This window comes from Pollicipes pollicipes, unplaced genomic scaffold (genome assembly GCF_011947565.3).
Source record: "Pollicipes pollicipes isolate AB1234 unplaced genomic scaffold, Ppol_2.1 Scaffold_6138;HRSCAF=7277_pilon_pilon_pilon, whole genome shotgun sequence".
Taxonomy (NCBI): Eukaryota; Metazoa; Arthropoda; class Thecostraca; order Pollicipedomorpha; family Pollicipedidae; genus Pollicipes; species Pollicipes pollicipes.
The window spans coordinates 35,788,410-35,801,523 of record NW_023596818.1 but is presented as its reverse complement, the minus strand read 5'-3'; the positions used below and the strand labels follow the sequence as shown (position 1 = coordinate 35,801,523).

General features: G+C 53.9%; 1 protein-coding gene across 1 annotated transcript in view; it reads left to right on the top strand.

Moving 5' to 3' along the window:
* LOC119105621 (prolactin regulatory element-binding protein-like) overlaps positions 1 to 10,280 on the top strand; it is a 44,551-nt gene extending 34,271 nt beyond the window's left edge. Inside the window, 10 exon segments of the mRNA XM_037229080.1 lie at positions 3,037 to 3,162; positions 3,473 to 3,502; positions 3,504 to 3,687; positions 4,220 to 4,370; positions 5,011 to 5,194; positions 5,759 to 5,880; positions 6,155 to 6,291; positions 7,323 to 7,423; positions 8,041 to 8,200; positions 9,723 to 10,280. Coding sequence (XP_037084975.1) covers positions 3,037 to 3,162; positions 3,473 to 3,502; positions 3,504 to 3,687; positions 4,220 to 4,370; positions 5,011 to 5,194; positions 5,759 to 5,880; positions 6,155 to 6,291; positions 7,323 to 7,423; positions 8,041 to 8,200; positions 9,723 to 9,808 — 1,281 coding nt within the window. The 3' untranslated portion in view covers positions 9,809 to 10,280.
* The last annotated feature ends 2,834 nt before the right edge of the window (positions 10,281 to 13,114 follow it).

Here is a 13,114-nt window from a genome sequence, read left to right as displayed (position 1 = left end):
TGGCAGACAGAGTCATCGCCCCCCCCCCCCCAAATATAAATATCAGTCATGCCCACCAACATGCAAGATTAAAATGTGAAACAAGTAAGAGGTGTGCATGATAAACATCTCCAGAGGGCAGAATTTCACCATCAGACTCTTCTGTATTAGTTGCATTAGGTCTGTCCCAAAGCCCTGTATGGCAACATTAGGATAGCCTTGCCAGGTAGCCTGGTGAGTTAGATGCTTGAAAGGCTTAGATTTATCATCATTGAGCACCGCCATGGACCAGGAAAATGGTTAACTGAGGGTTTAACAGGGAGAAAATGGCGGTAAATAAGTTCTGTGCTTTAAATTATCTCCTTCATTCCCTGTGAACTGTTCACTCTTGGGTGCATATCAAAGGTATTTGGGCGGCTGGCAAATTAATCCAATTTATATATGAAATAGGTACGAGCTTGCAGTTGGAGCATCCTGCAGAGAGATTACTCAACATTTTAAGCAGCAGGTGGTCCCTCTAAAAGGATCAAAAAGAGAGGAAGAATAAAGTGGTATCACACTTGTATGATACCAAGAAAAACAAAAGTAGTGAAAGAAATACAAAGACTGATACTTTTCTGGCAAAATTTTGTTATCAGCTGATTTGACTTAAAGTTTGTTAACATGAGTGCTCAAATGGTGATATTCATCTTGTAAATTTAATTTAGAAGACCTTTCTTGAATTTTTCACTCATGCATTTCGGGAGTGATGCAATTTGGTGGTGAAATTTCCCCGAGAAAAAAGAAGTATGTGGAATAAAATTATCTACCAGGCCTTGCTGGTCTTTGCACCAAGCCCTGCTTTCGTGGTATGGTGGTGAGAACAAAAGAATAGGGGATGCGTGAAAACATTGCATTTGGCACACAGCTGCTGATTGTGATGCATTTTGTAAACAAACCAAACTCAATGCGTGCAAGCGGTTGGAGTCGCTGGGGTTCTTGGGCTTTGAGGTACCTGGCGCCCTTGCTCTGTGCATACATAGACATGATTCAGATTAGGTGAGGCAGGACATAGCCATAGGTATCCAGGTTCTGTGGAGCTTCGTTTATGCTTGGTGGTTTCAAGTGAGCTCGGTTTGGATGGTATCTGAAGACCTCAGAAAGGGAAATAGGGGTTTGGCATATGCGAATAGATGATGTCAGGCAGGAGTGAAAAATTCACATAAAATATGGAGAAAAGGAGTGAAAAATTCCTCCTCATAGGTTGTTGCTTTACACCCAAAGTCGGCAATTCTAGGACAATGGCAGAACTTGATCACAAAAGTTGAATGTACTGCAATAGTTGGCACAAGACGTCGTGCCGTCTGACAAGAACCAACCTTCCTTTGTGACTACTGCCATTGGCTGCAGGTCACAACTGTCAAGGGCAAAAGTTAGTGCCTGAGACAACTCAAACCCACCCCACCACTGATGGATGGATTGGTAGGCAAGGTGTGCTAACTGATAGACAGAGAGGCTACAAAAATGCTGTGATGGCACTTGAGTGCCCATCTGCCAAACATAACGCCTATCCTGATAGTCCAGGGGGTCAGTGGGCTAGAGTACCTGCCTACACCATGGAGGGAAGGGTTGAAGTGGATTTTAGGTGCATGCTGTGCACTTCTGATCGGGATGGCCTGTGGCAGGTGGTGGGGACTGAGCTATTAGGTTAGGTGATGAGAATATATGAGCTGAGATGAAATATGTCAAGATGTTGACAGTGATATCTGACATGCAAAGGCTCAAGTTTTTTTCAGACAGCATGAATGAGATTAAAACACAGCTCAGAGCACCACTCTAAGAAACTCTGATTAAGGGTTTCTCAGTCTGAACATCAGGGGCTCACCAGGGTTTCAAACTGTCAGCTGCACACATCAGGAATTGTTGCCTGTGGCTGTCTGAATTGTCCCGGAACCAAACCATATCAATCTCATACAAGGAAGGTTTCAAGCAGTTTTTTCCATGCAGTGTGACATTTAAGCATCTTGATCTGGCTAATTAGGCAATTCATGGAATGCTCATTTGTGGTAGCCTATGTTGGGAATCAGACCATTTTGCTCTTTTCTGATATGAAGATGCATGAAGGATGCCTGTCAGTTGGATTTTGGGGTGCCTTCCTTTGAGCTTGGCATGACAAGTGTGTGTTGCATGCTTGGCAAATGGTGGCAGTGGCAGGGCCAGAGTTGACAATTTCAGGAGCATAAAGAATAGTCCAGATGTATGAATTTTGGGACATGTACATGGTAATTATTTTTGAGGCAGGGCTGGTGCAAAAATGAAGTTATTTTTTTTTAGTTGAGGTACTTCCTGAAGTGGGACAGATCATGCTATTTAGGGCCAGTGGTGAGCTGCATTGTGACAGTTATTATGGTGAGAAGGCATATTTTGGAGCGAACAGAAGTCATCCTAGGCATTTCATCGCCATGGTTTGCATACTGGCCTGCCTGCAGCAGCCTGACTGCCAAGGCTGTGTGTACATACCGTGGAACAGCTGGGATGATAATGCATTCAGAGATAAGCGGTTCTGGTGACACTTTGAAAGTTTCCTTTATTTGCAATGCAAAGTTGTCACATGATGAAATTGCATAGCAGAACCTAGATCATGTGTAAGGTATTTTGTGGCTAGATCTGACAAGTTATGAGAGAAGAATATTTTTGTGTAATTTCTGAGAACCCCACTTCATACTGCAACCTTCAAGATTTCACAATCAAGATCAGGTTATGATACAAGTGTGCACTTTGCTAGTTAGTATTTGTGTTGCATGTTTATAAACTGCCAGGATTATGAAGACAGTTCCAATCATGAGAACTGTGCAAACTCTGCAAAACTCTTCAAACAAACAGGTGCAAATTGCCCTGGCCCCAGAGTGTGGGCCTTGAATGACATCACTCAGAATATCTGCCTCTGATTTATGATGTGTTTGGGTGCTTCCATTAACATTCTTAACTTGTTGCCACTCTTGCTTGCAGGGGAGATACACACGTACACTGCCAGCACTGTCAGCCCGCCCGGTGCTCAGAGATGTCTGACAAGGATGAAATCCCTCTGGGGAGCTGCTAGCCAAAGTATCATTCCCCTTGTACACCATCAAGGCGCTGTCCGGTCAGCACATCCTTGTGGCGGGTGGTGGCGGCTCGGCGAAGACCGGAGTGGCCAATGGATTTGTGAGTATTCTGGGCACAAACACATTCGCATGTCCGTGAGTTTGTTGCATGTGGTCATTGGTTCCTGGCTTCCAAGATATGATTACCTGCTGTACTGAATAAAAAATGTGCTGGTATGCTTCATATCTTAAAGAAATTTGCTAGTGACAACCAGGAAAATACGAGGAAAAAATCGAAACAACTAGAGTGATGACCACCAATGTTTGATCACCTGAACATCATTCTATCTCATGACAGCATGTAACTGAGCTCTGCTGGAACAGCTTCTCGTCACATCATCGGCCCCTTAAAGTTGCTCCTCCCCCGCCAGCAAATCTTCGAGCTGACGCACTCGGGCAAGCCAGACGGAGGCAGAAGAGGTGGCCTGGCACGAGACCGGCAACAAGGCCATCATGAACTGCGTGGCGTTCTCGTACGGCCGTCAGGAAGTGCTGGCCGCAGGGCTCGACGACGACCTCCAGCTGTACCAGATCAGCCGCAAGCTCGTGGAGGAGGACAAGGAGGGACACGTCCTGCCCGACGAAGGTCAGCTGGACGCCGCCGATGGGGAGCGCTTGGCCCCGCAGCCGTGCGTGGAGGGGGAAGTGGGCGCTCGTTGGTGTTTGTGTGCTAGTGCGGTCAGCAAGCGCCGTTGTGCTTTTATGTGAGATATCGAATCTTTGACTTCGTTAATTGATTTCTGAATCGGTTTGTGAGGATGTATGTTGGTCTGTGGGCATGCACGTTGGTTCGGGGCGATTGTAAATATGCTTCGTAATTGGATTTATTCATGCTGTCCTATGCTTGACCATGAACACTTGTGTTTATTGTTCGCAGTGGCACTTGGCTGTCGGGCCTCCGCATTCGCCCGTGGATGTATGAGTTTGTTAGACAATCTATCGACACATGTACCCGCCATCATGACGATCCTCGCTGCCCCCGCATGCTGGCAGAGCCAGGGCTCCGCGGCATGCACAGTGCTTGGACGCGCGTTGTTGGGTGGTCTCGCGTGGGGATCCGTACGGGCCGGCGCCCGCTGTGCTGACGGATACCGGACGGCCCGCCCTCTGCCGCGCAGACAAGTTCGTGCAGACCCGGCGGCGCAGGAAGAGCGAGTCGCTGAGCAACAGTCAGGAGGGCCGCTTCTTCAGGAAAGGACGCCACCCGTCCGGCAACAAGAGGATCGGCTTCAACATCACCACGCAGGAATCCGTCCGCACCGATTTCAAGTGAGCCGCCCCCTTGTGCTTCGGTCGCAGTCGCAGGCTGTTTTGGCGCAGGGCCATTGTGTTCGCCGTTTTTTCCGTCTCTTGCCGGGATTCCAGTCCGTTCTGCCGCCATCCCAGGTGGTTCCTCCACCGTCAAGGGCTGTGCTGCCTCGGTTTTAGGGTGTGGTACCACCGCCCCGGTCTCCCGCCACCGCCCCAACATTGCCTGTCACCAACCCGACCGCTGCCTGTTGCGTCGCCTCACACCCGCTTTGCAGGGGCAAGAGAACGCCTCCCTTTCACTACCTGTTGTCAGCGTCGTGTTGTACGAGCTTCGAAGTTGGTTTTGGACGGGCTTGATGATGCAAACAAACCTCTGGTGTCATCTCTAAGCGATCTATGGCGCAGGGACTTCGATGCGACTAATGTCCTGGCTCTGATTCACAAGTCGTTGGAGGTGGCGGCGGGCCAACACGTTCACATTCACATGGGCAAGTCCAGTTGTTTATCCACCGCCGTGGCTGCGGTGCGTTCCCACACAGCACGTTGCTGCGTGAAGCGCCGCCGCTTGTCCGTAGTGCTAGTGCTAGCGGGCGTCGTTGGGTCCCGCACCAGCGTCGGCCGCGCTGACGCTGGTCTGACGCCGCCGCGCCGTTTGCAGCACCAAGGGGGACGACTCGTTCCAGAAGATGGTGCGCGTGAGCCTGGACCGGACGTTCCTGGTGACGGGCGGCTGCGACGGCCACCTGCGCGTCTGGAAGTACCCCGGCCTCGCCAAGCTGCGCGACGTCAAGGCACACGCCAAGGAGATCGACGACATTGACATCAGCCCGTCCGGATCCAAGGTGGGCTGGCGGCGAGCCGCGCCCTCTCATCCGATGCTCGCACCCGTTTGTCTGGCCGTCCGGTGCTCTCACCCCTCTGTCCGGTCATCCGGTGCGGCCATCCCTATGTCGGTTCGTCCGGTGCTCCCACCCGTGTGTCCGGTTGTCCGGTGCTCTCACCCCTTTGTCCGGTTGTCCGGTGCTCTCACCCCCTGTGTCCGGTCGTCCGGTGCTCCCATCCCCTGTCCGGTCATCCGGTGCTCTCACCCCTTTGTCCGGTCGTCCGGTGCTCCCACCCCTCTGTCTGGGTCGGTGGGGCGGGCGCGGCAGTGTTGGCGTCAGGTGGCGGGCGGTCGCTGGCTGGGTTGTTTGGTCCTAGATGCCGGGGCGCCAGCGTGACCCGGTGCCGCCGGGCCGTGACAGGTCACCACACCGGTGCAGCCGTGCGCTTCGGAACGCCGAGGTGCGTTAGGGTGCCGCCGGTCACCATGTGTCACGGACTCAGGATTCGACGGGCCTTCAGTTGGTGGACACGGTGGCAGTGCTGCGGTAGGTGCAAGCACTTTCATAACGCCGCTTTTTCAGATCGTCAGCATCGGAAAAGACAACAAGTGCAATGTTTGGAACGTCAAGGATGGAAAGAAGGTTGCCCAACTAGACTTCGATCCTCCGCAGAAGGGGTGCAAGTACATCTTCAAGAAATGCAGGTGCGTGCCGTCTTTCCGTGGTGTCTTAAGCTGCTGGCGTCAATCGATGCTATCGGCTTTCACCACACAGCTGTTTTGTTTGAACTTTTGCCATACTCAATCGAAACTCGGAACTGTTCGGTCAGAATCCGTTATAGGTTCATTTTCATCCAATGCCTGCCTCCGCACGTAAACGCCTTATTGCCCAGCCGTCTCCTGACATGGAATTCTGTCGAGATGCCGGTAAGCTGAGCTGTGACTGGGCTGACTTCTCGCCCATTGTCCCGCGTTACAGATTCGGCATTGTCGAGGGCGACAAGAACAACTTCCGCCTGTACACCCTCCACAACCCGGTGGCTTCCCGCAAGCCCGGGTACATCGTGAAGTGGAACACCACCTCCTTCGTGCCGGAGAAGATAGTAACCGTTCCAGGTGGGGGCGTGGGAGCGCGCTCGAGCGCGGCCACGCTGATGCAGCTGATTGCAGGATGTGTGCAGGGCGTCCGTTGCCTGTTGAATGTCGTGCACATCTGAGGGGCAACACATCGGCCGTTGTCGGGCTTGGACGTTGACGCCCACAAGGTTTCATGAGCACTGCGAATCTATGTATGAATGAATGTGCATATCAATGAATGAAAGAATGCGTGAATGAAATAATGCATGTTTATTTGAGTGATTGAATAAGTGAACGGTTGAATGCACGAATGAATAATGAATTAATGAATGCACATATCAATGAATGAAAGAACGCATGAATGAAAGCATGAAAGCTTAATTGAGTGATTTAATAAGTGAACGCTTGAATGCACGAATGAATCCACGTGTGGATCAATGGGTAAATGTGTGAGTGAGTAAATGAACGTATGCATGCGTAAATTGATGTATGAATGAGTGGAAGCAGACATGCAAAGTGAATGAATGAATCCTTTGAATGGACGAATGCAAATATGAATACATGAACATGTGGAGGAATTGCTGAATGCATGAATAAGTGAATCACTGGACGAACGAAAGCTTCAGTGAGTGAATGATAAGTTGTCTACCGTGTGACTGCAATCTTGACTGCTGAATTGTGGCGTCCATTGAATGTATCTTCTTACCAACTCGTACATGGTGAGATGGAGACGTCATTGGCTGTTTATGAATCGGCAGTCGCCTCCACAGTGTCACAATAACACTTGAGTGTTCGTAAGTTTAATGCCGTTGTGACCGCGCGACAGACACTGTAACAGCACGTGGTAGTCCGTACGTCGGCCGCCGCAGTCGCTGCCAGTGTCATCCCAGCCGTCCTGTACTTGGAATAGTTGTGACAACACCACATGCTGCGGCCATAACCGGTGGTATCGCATCGGTGTTGTACTGTATCCGGCCATGACTGCCCGTGTTTGCGATGCAGGCAGCCTGTCGGTGCTAGATGCGGTGTTGTGCTGTGCCCGGCCGTGACTGCCCGTGTTTGTGCTGCAGGCAGCCTGTCGGCGCTAGCCGTCAGTGACGACGGCCGTTTCCTGGCCGTGGGCTCCATGGAGACGGGCTCTGTTAGCATCTACATCAGCTTCAGCCTGCAGGTCAGGCAGCAGCGGCGGCATGTGACCGCCCTCGGCCAGCCGAGGCTGCGTCACGTGTCCTCCCTTGATCAGCGGGAGCCGTGTCACGTGATCTGACCGTGCGTGATCGCGGCTGCCGTGTTCTGTAGATCATTAAGCACACGTGTGCGCCACCGGCTCCGGCGGCTGGTGTCTGGTTCGAGCTCCGCAGCCTTGGGGTAATAGTTTCCCTTTGAACTAGGTATTCTAACAACCCAGAGCTCATAAAGATAAACAACGCTTTGAGTACAAAACACAAAGTGCGCCGTTCAGTGAGAACTCATTACAACTGTGCATTTGTTTATTTTCGGCGAAGTTGTTTTGGTGAAAAGCCTATCATATGTTTTGCTATTCAGTTGTACCGCTCTCCGCCAGATGGGTCATTATCATGCCATCTGTTCCTGTGATCCCTGACGTGCCTCCACCAGCTGCTCGGGACAGTGGACAGCGCGCACCACGCGCTCGTGGCGGGCCTGAAGCCCCCGCCGTCAGTGACGTCTGTGACCCGAGGGTGCGCCGCTGCAGCGGTCTGTGACCTGACTGTGGCCGTGACCGTGGCCGCTCGGCCCGGGCGGTGACCTGTGACCTGCCGCCGGCAGCTGCTGAAAACGGTGGAGAGCGCGCACCACACGTTCGTGACGGGCCTGGAGTTCCTGCCGTCGGGCGAGGCGGCGCGCGCCGTCACCGGCAACAGCGACGCCAGCGTGGTCAGCATCAGCGTCGACAACCAGGTCAAGATCCACCACGTGGCGCGCCGAGGTGAGTGTGTGTGTGTGTGATCGGGGCTTTACGACGCACTCAGCTGCTGAGGCTATATGGCGTCGCCTGCCTCTCACCCTGGCAGGAAGGGCGGGCACCGCGGGGCATCGAACCCCGTACCTCTGGTTTCCCAGACACGCAGTTAACGCAGACGCCCGCGCCGAGGTGAGCTCGTGCCCGAGAGGAGACACTGAGTCTGCACATCGACGGACCTGCCATGGTGCGGGACATCGCTGCTGTGATCCGCGCGATGCTCGCAGTTGGCGAAGTGGCCAAGAAACACACTGGCCACCTCAACGGCATCACACTGCGTAATCACACGAAAGGGAAGCAACCAAATCGCGCGCACAACGCTCTTGGTCACGTTGAGGCGAGCGTGCTGCCTCTGGCGACAGGACTCCGAACTACTGGTGGCGGCACAGCGGCACGACTGTTGCGCGCCAACCGGACTAGGCCGTGACAGCTGGCTGGAATAGCTGCGATATGTCGGCTCACACCGAGCGCCGGAACTAGTATTGCGTATCTAGCATCCTTATATGCGGTTAGTCCAGCTTTGGCACTGTCACGCGTGGTTTTGCCGGGCATTAGGATGGCAACACCGCACAGTCACGGTTTACCCAAAGGTGAACGGTTCGACCCAAAGGTCTGGTGGACGGCAGACCGATAACACTACACCGTCGTTGCCCCAGCCAGGGCCGTGACCTGGTGGTCCCACAGGTTTGGTGGATGGCAGACCGATAACACTACACCGTCGCTGCCCCAGCCAGGACCGTGACCTGGCGGCCCCAAAGGTTTGGTGGATGGCAGACCGATAACACTACACCGTCGCTGCCCCAGCCAGGACCGTGATCTGGCGGTCCCAAAGGTCTGGTGGACGGCAGACCGATAACACTACACCGTCGTTGCCCCAGCCAGGGCCGTGACCTGGCGGTCCCAAAGACGCCACAGTTTAGCGCGTTTTTGAGTGCTGTAGGGAAGCTGCGAACTTGGGCTCCTTGTGTCAGTATGAAAGTTAGCCAACTTAACCGGCTTGCAGTCCGAGCAGGGTTTTAGATTAGAGTTCGTGTGCCGCAAAGTCTTAAGAAATGAGCGGCTTTGCCCGAGGAAGTGCCTTCGACTTTCTCCTGATTGGCTTGTTTGTGCGTACCGCTTCCGAACAGTCCAGAGCGCGCTGAGACGGTCGTGGTCCGTGGTCCCGAAGTTCGGCCGCTCGGCATGTCTGTCTGTCTTTACGGAGCTGTCGCGCCGCGGCTGTCCCGCAGCGTCCGGGCAGACCCGGCCCGGCCTGCGCTGATGTGCTCGGGTCGCTCGTCCGAGGCTGACCCGCTCCACGCATGGCTCTGATCGCCCAGGTGTGTGGAGACCGGCTGACAGCGTGTTGTCCCCTGCGTTCGTGCTCCGCGTCCGTGTGAACCGGACGCGTGGCGTGTCCGGCAGTGGACGTCGGTGGGGACTGTCTACGCCGCCGCGGGTCCTGAGGCGGACGCAGCCACCCCCTCGCTGACCGCTCCCGCTGTTTCAGGGACCATCTCAGTGATGCTGGCCAGCCTTATAGTGGTGGTGGTGATGGTGCTGACGTTCGTCGTCTGCAGCATGTTGGGCATATGATTGGACGTGGGTTAGCACCATTCTGCGTAAGCCGAGCGTGGGACAGAAGGCTCCCGCCGGTGGATGGGGCCGCAGGCGGCTGCAGCCATATCACTGTACAAGCGCCTCGTCAAGACCAGCTGCGATGATCACTTTTCGTTTTGTTTTCTTCTCGGCAATAAGCATGCTCTAGGGGGTTGCTGGTGGCTGTACGTGTTGTGTTGTTGGTTGTACGGCGCGGGGCAATCATCGGTTGATACGTGCCCGAGCCACGCCCCGTGATAGCCCTGAACTCTGGGGTCCACGTCCTGCCTGGTGATGCGGGGTTCCGTTGTGAAGGTCGTCTGGCGTGGTGATCTGTGTCGCCGGCAACACTCGAGACATACGTTCCGTGTCGTACTGATATGTGATCGTCAAGCCACGCTTTTGTGCTTTGGAAAAGTTGTGAGTTCCTGATGTAAAATACATGGTGACTATATCTGATTAAAAACAATTATGATTGCTTCTTCGTTATGCGGGCACGCACAGCGGCAAGGTGCAGTCTGCGAGCGACGGTATACTGAAGGCCCGCAGGACTGTTATGGCGATCGCGGACGCGGGGCGCCACAGTACCATCAACGTCGGTCGCCATGGTAACGGGGAGCCTCTCCAATCACAGGCACGATCGGCTCGTCCCAGACCAGGCCATGTATATGGCAATAAGGCAGGCTGAACTGGCTGGTGTCAGGTGGCACACTGCGGTGCGTGGAAGGCGCCAGTGCTCGGGGGCCGGTGAGATAATCCAGTGGATAGGGACTGGCCAGTCACTGATGGGTGAGGACAGGTAGGACACCGCAGCCGGTGGGTCAGCTGGGGTCTCCAGGCTGTGGTTATAAGTGTCGCACTCATAAGGCAGAGATAAGTCAGACATTACAGGAAACGGATGGGACGCTGCGGTCTGCGGGAAAAGCTGGGACAATTCACTGGGCAAGGACAGTTCGTGACACTCATGGGCAGGGACAGGTGGGACATTTGAGCGGATAATGACAGGTGGGCCCCTCCAATGGAAAACGACAGTTGGGACATTCCCGTGGTTCCGGAACAGTTGGGACATTCCCATGGGTGCGGAACAGTTGGGACATTCCCGTGGATCCGGAACAGTTGGGACATTCCCGCGGGTGCGGAACAGTTGGGACATTGCCATGGGTCCGGAACAGTTGGGACATTTCCGTGGGTCCGGAACAGTTGGGACACCCCAGCAGGTATAGACTGGTGTGAACGCTACTGGATGTGGGCGGGTCGGCCACCCCAGTGGGTAAGCAGTGGCCATATGCCCGGTGGGTGTGGGGCGGGACAGACACTATTGACTGGAGGCAGGCAAGTGACTCCAGTCAGCAACGATAGGTCAGACACTTATGGACAGGGACAGGTGACTTCACTGGACAGGAACAGGTCTCAGTGGTGAGTAGTGTGGGCTGGTTAGACACATCAGGGGGTGGGGACACATGCTACAGCCCTGGTGGTCACTTCTGGACGGGTAACCTCTAGCCAGGCTGTCCATTCGCGTGGCTGCAGGACTGCTGCAGTCCTAATCGCAGTCCCGCTGAAGAAAGATAAACTCGCTTGGGACATCGCAAGGCAAAAACATTGCAAGCGATGCAATGTGCGCGAAGCATGCAAATTTAGTTTGGTTCGTGGCCGAGCACTAGGCAGATAAATTTTCACCCATGTCCACGAAACGTTATGTATATATATATATATATATATATATATATATATATATATATATATATATATACCATGTATAAGCAGACAAGAGCGTCATTTCTCAGTCTGCATCGGAGCGATGTGATGGAAGCAACCAGCGTCGGAGGTGCCTCACAGGGAGCCGACTAGATCCGGAGGCGGCACCGCGGCCGGTGGCGAGGGCGGCTCCCCAGGAGGCGGCTTAGGCAGGGGACGGAGCGCGATCAGTGCGCCGGTGCCTCAGGCAGTTCAAGTCGGAACACCGACGACGCTCCACAAGCAGGCCACCTGCCTGAGGTCTGAGCGCTGCAGCCCATTCCCTCCGGGCTGAACGTTTGGTGGTTTCCACTAGATACGGTCATTCTCAAGGAACAAAGAAAGACCAGGCGCATCGCCACATTCCATCGTTCCACGTGTGCTCCATTTTTAAGCTGCTAAGGTGCGGCGCCATCAGCGGTTGCCCTTTTTAGCAACTATGTTGACTTAGTCGGATCATCGGGCAGGTTAAGTCCATGAAACCCCGCGGAAGCAAACAGCGTGCCCTGTTGGCCTCTGAAGTGCCCGAGCGCCGGTTACCGTCCTCGCTGCAACCCGGCCCAGAGGTTTTCCGAATGGCGGTCGATGCCGTCCACCTCTATGCGGCGTTGTTGAGTTCTGTCACCGCCCACGCGGTATTGATTATTGCTGCCGCTCGCTGTCGCAGACGCAGCGCCAAAACAACATCCGCAGGCGGCGGACATATGACCGCGATTATTACCAGCGATGACTTTATCTCATTATTAATGTCCTGTTGTTTATCTACTGTGCTGCGAAATTTGATTTGCTGGGGTAAATTGAAATTGCTCCGGGATGTGGTCTGTCTTTATCATGCTGATGAGTGTTCTCGCAGACTCATATTCACTTCTCGTCAAGTTTTCCGGAGGGATGGGCGTCGCGTCGTTTGTACCTTGCCCGATTCGTTGGTGCGTAGGGTGATGTACATACATAACAGGCGCCGCAAATGTACCAAAGTTATCTGTCCAAAGTTATTATAACTAGAAATCAGAATTAAAAGTCTCAGTACCGATCACTGGCTTGGGTTGACAATGGACAACACATTATGCAGACAGGCAGCGCTTGGAAAGAAATCCCATGAAAACATTCGACACCACATGCTAATTTTTGGTGAGTAGCGCGACTCTACCGATTTGGTGGCGTGTACTTGCTGAGTTGCGGCGATTGACGGCGAACAAGCCCAAGCCCAGCTCAAGTACAGGCCGGCCATGTGGCGGAACGGTGATTCTGGATCCAGATGTGATTGAAGTCATAAGAGTTGCAAGAGACCTTTACGCAAGACGCGTCACATTATCTGTAGCGGAGTGATCTATCTTCATAACCAACTCACACACGGGCTTGCGTTCGACTCCCGTTCCGTAGGAACGTGCGCGTGAGCGCGCACCATCACGCCGACTAGACCTGGTGCCGCAGCACCGACCAGCGAAGGCCGGTATGCCGCCGCCGCGGGCTGGCATCCCATGGGGCGGACACCTCGGGGACGGGGTCGGATGTGGAATCCGGATCCGAATCCGGTCAGCCCGGACGAGAACCACCTGTGCCCTCCTC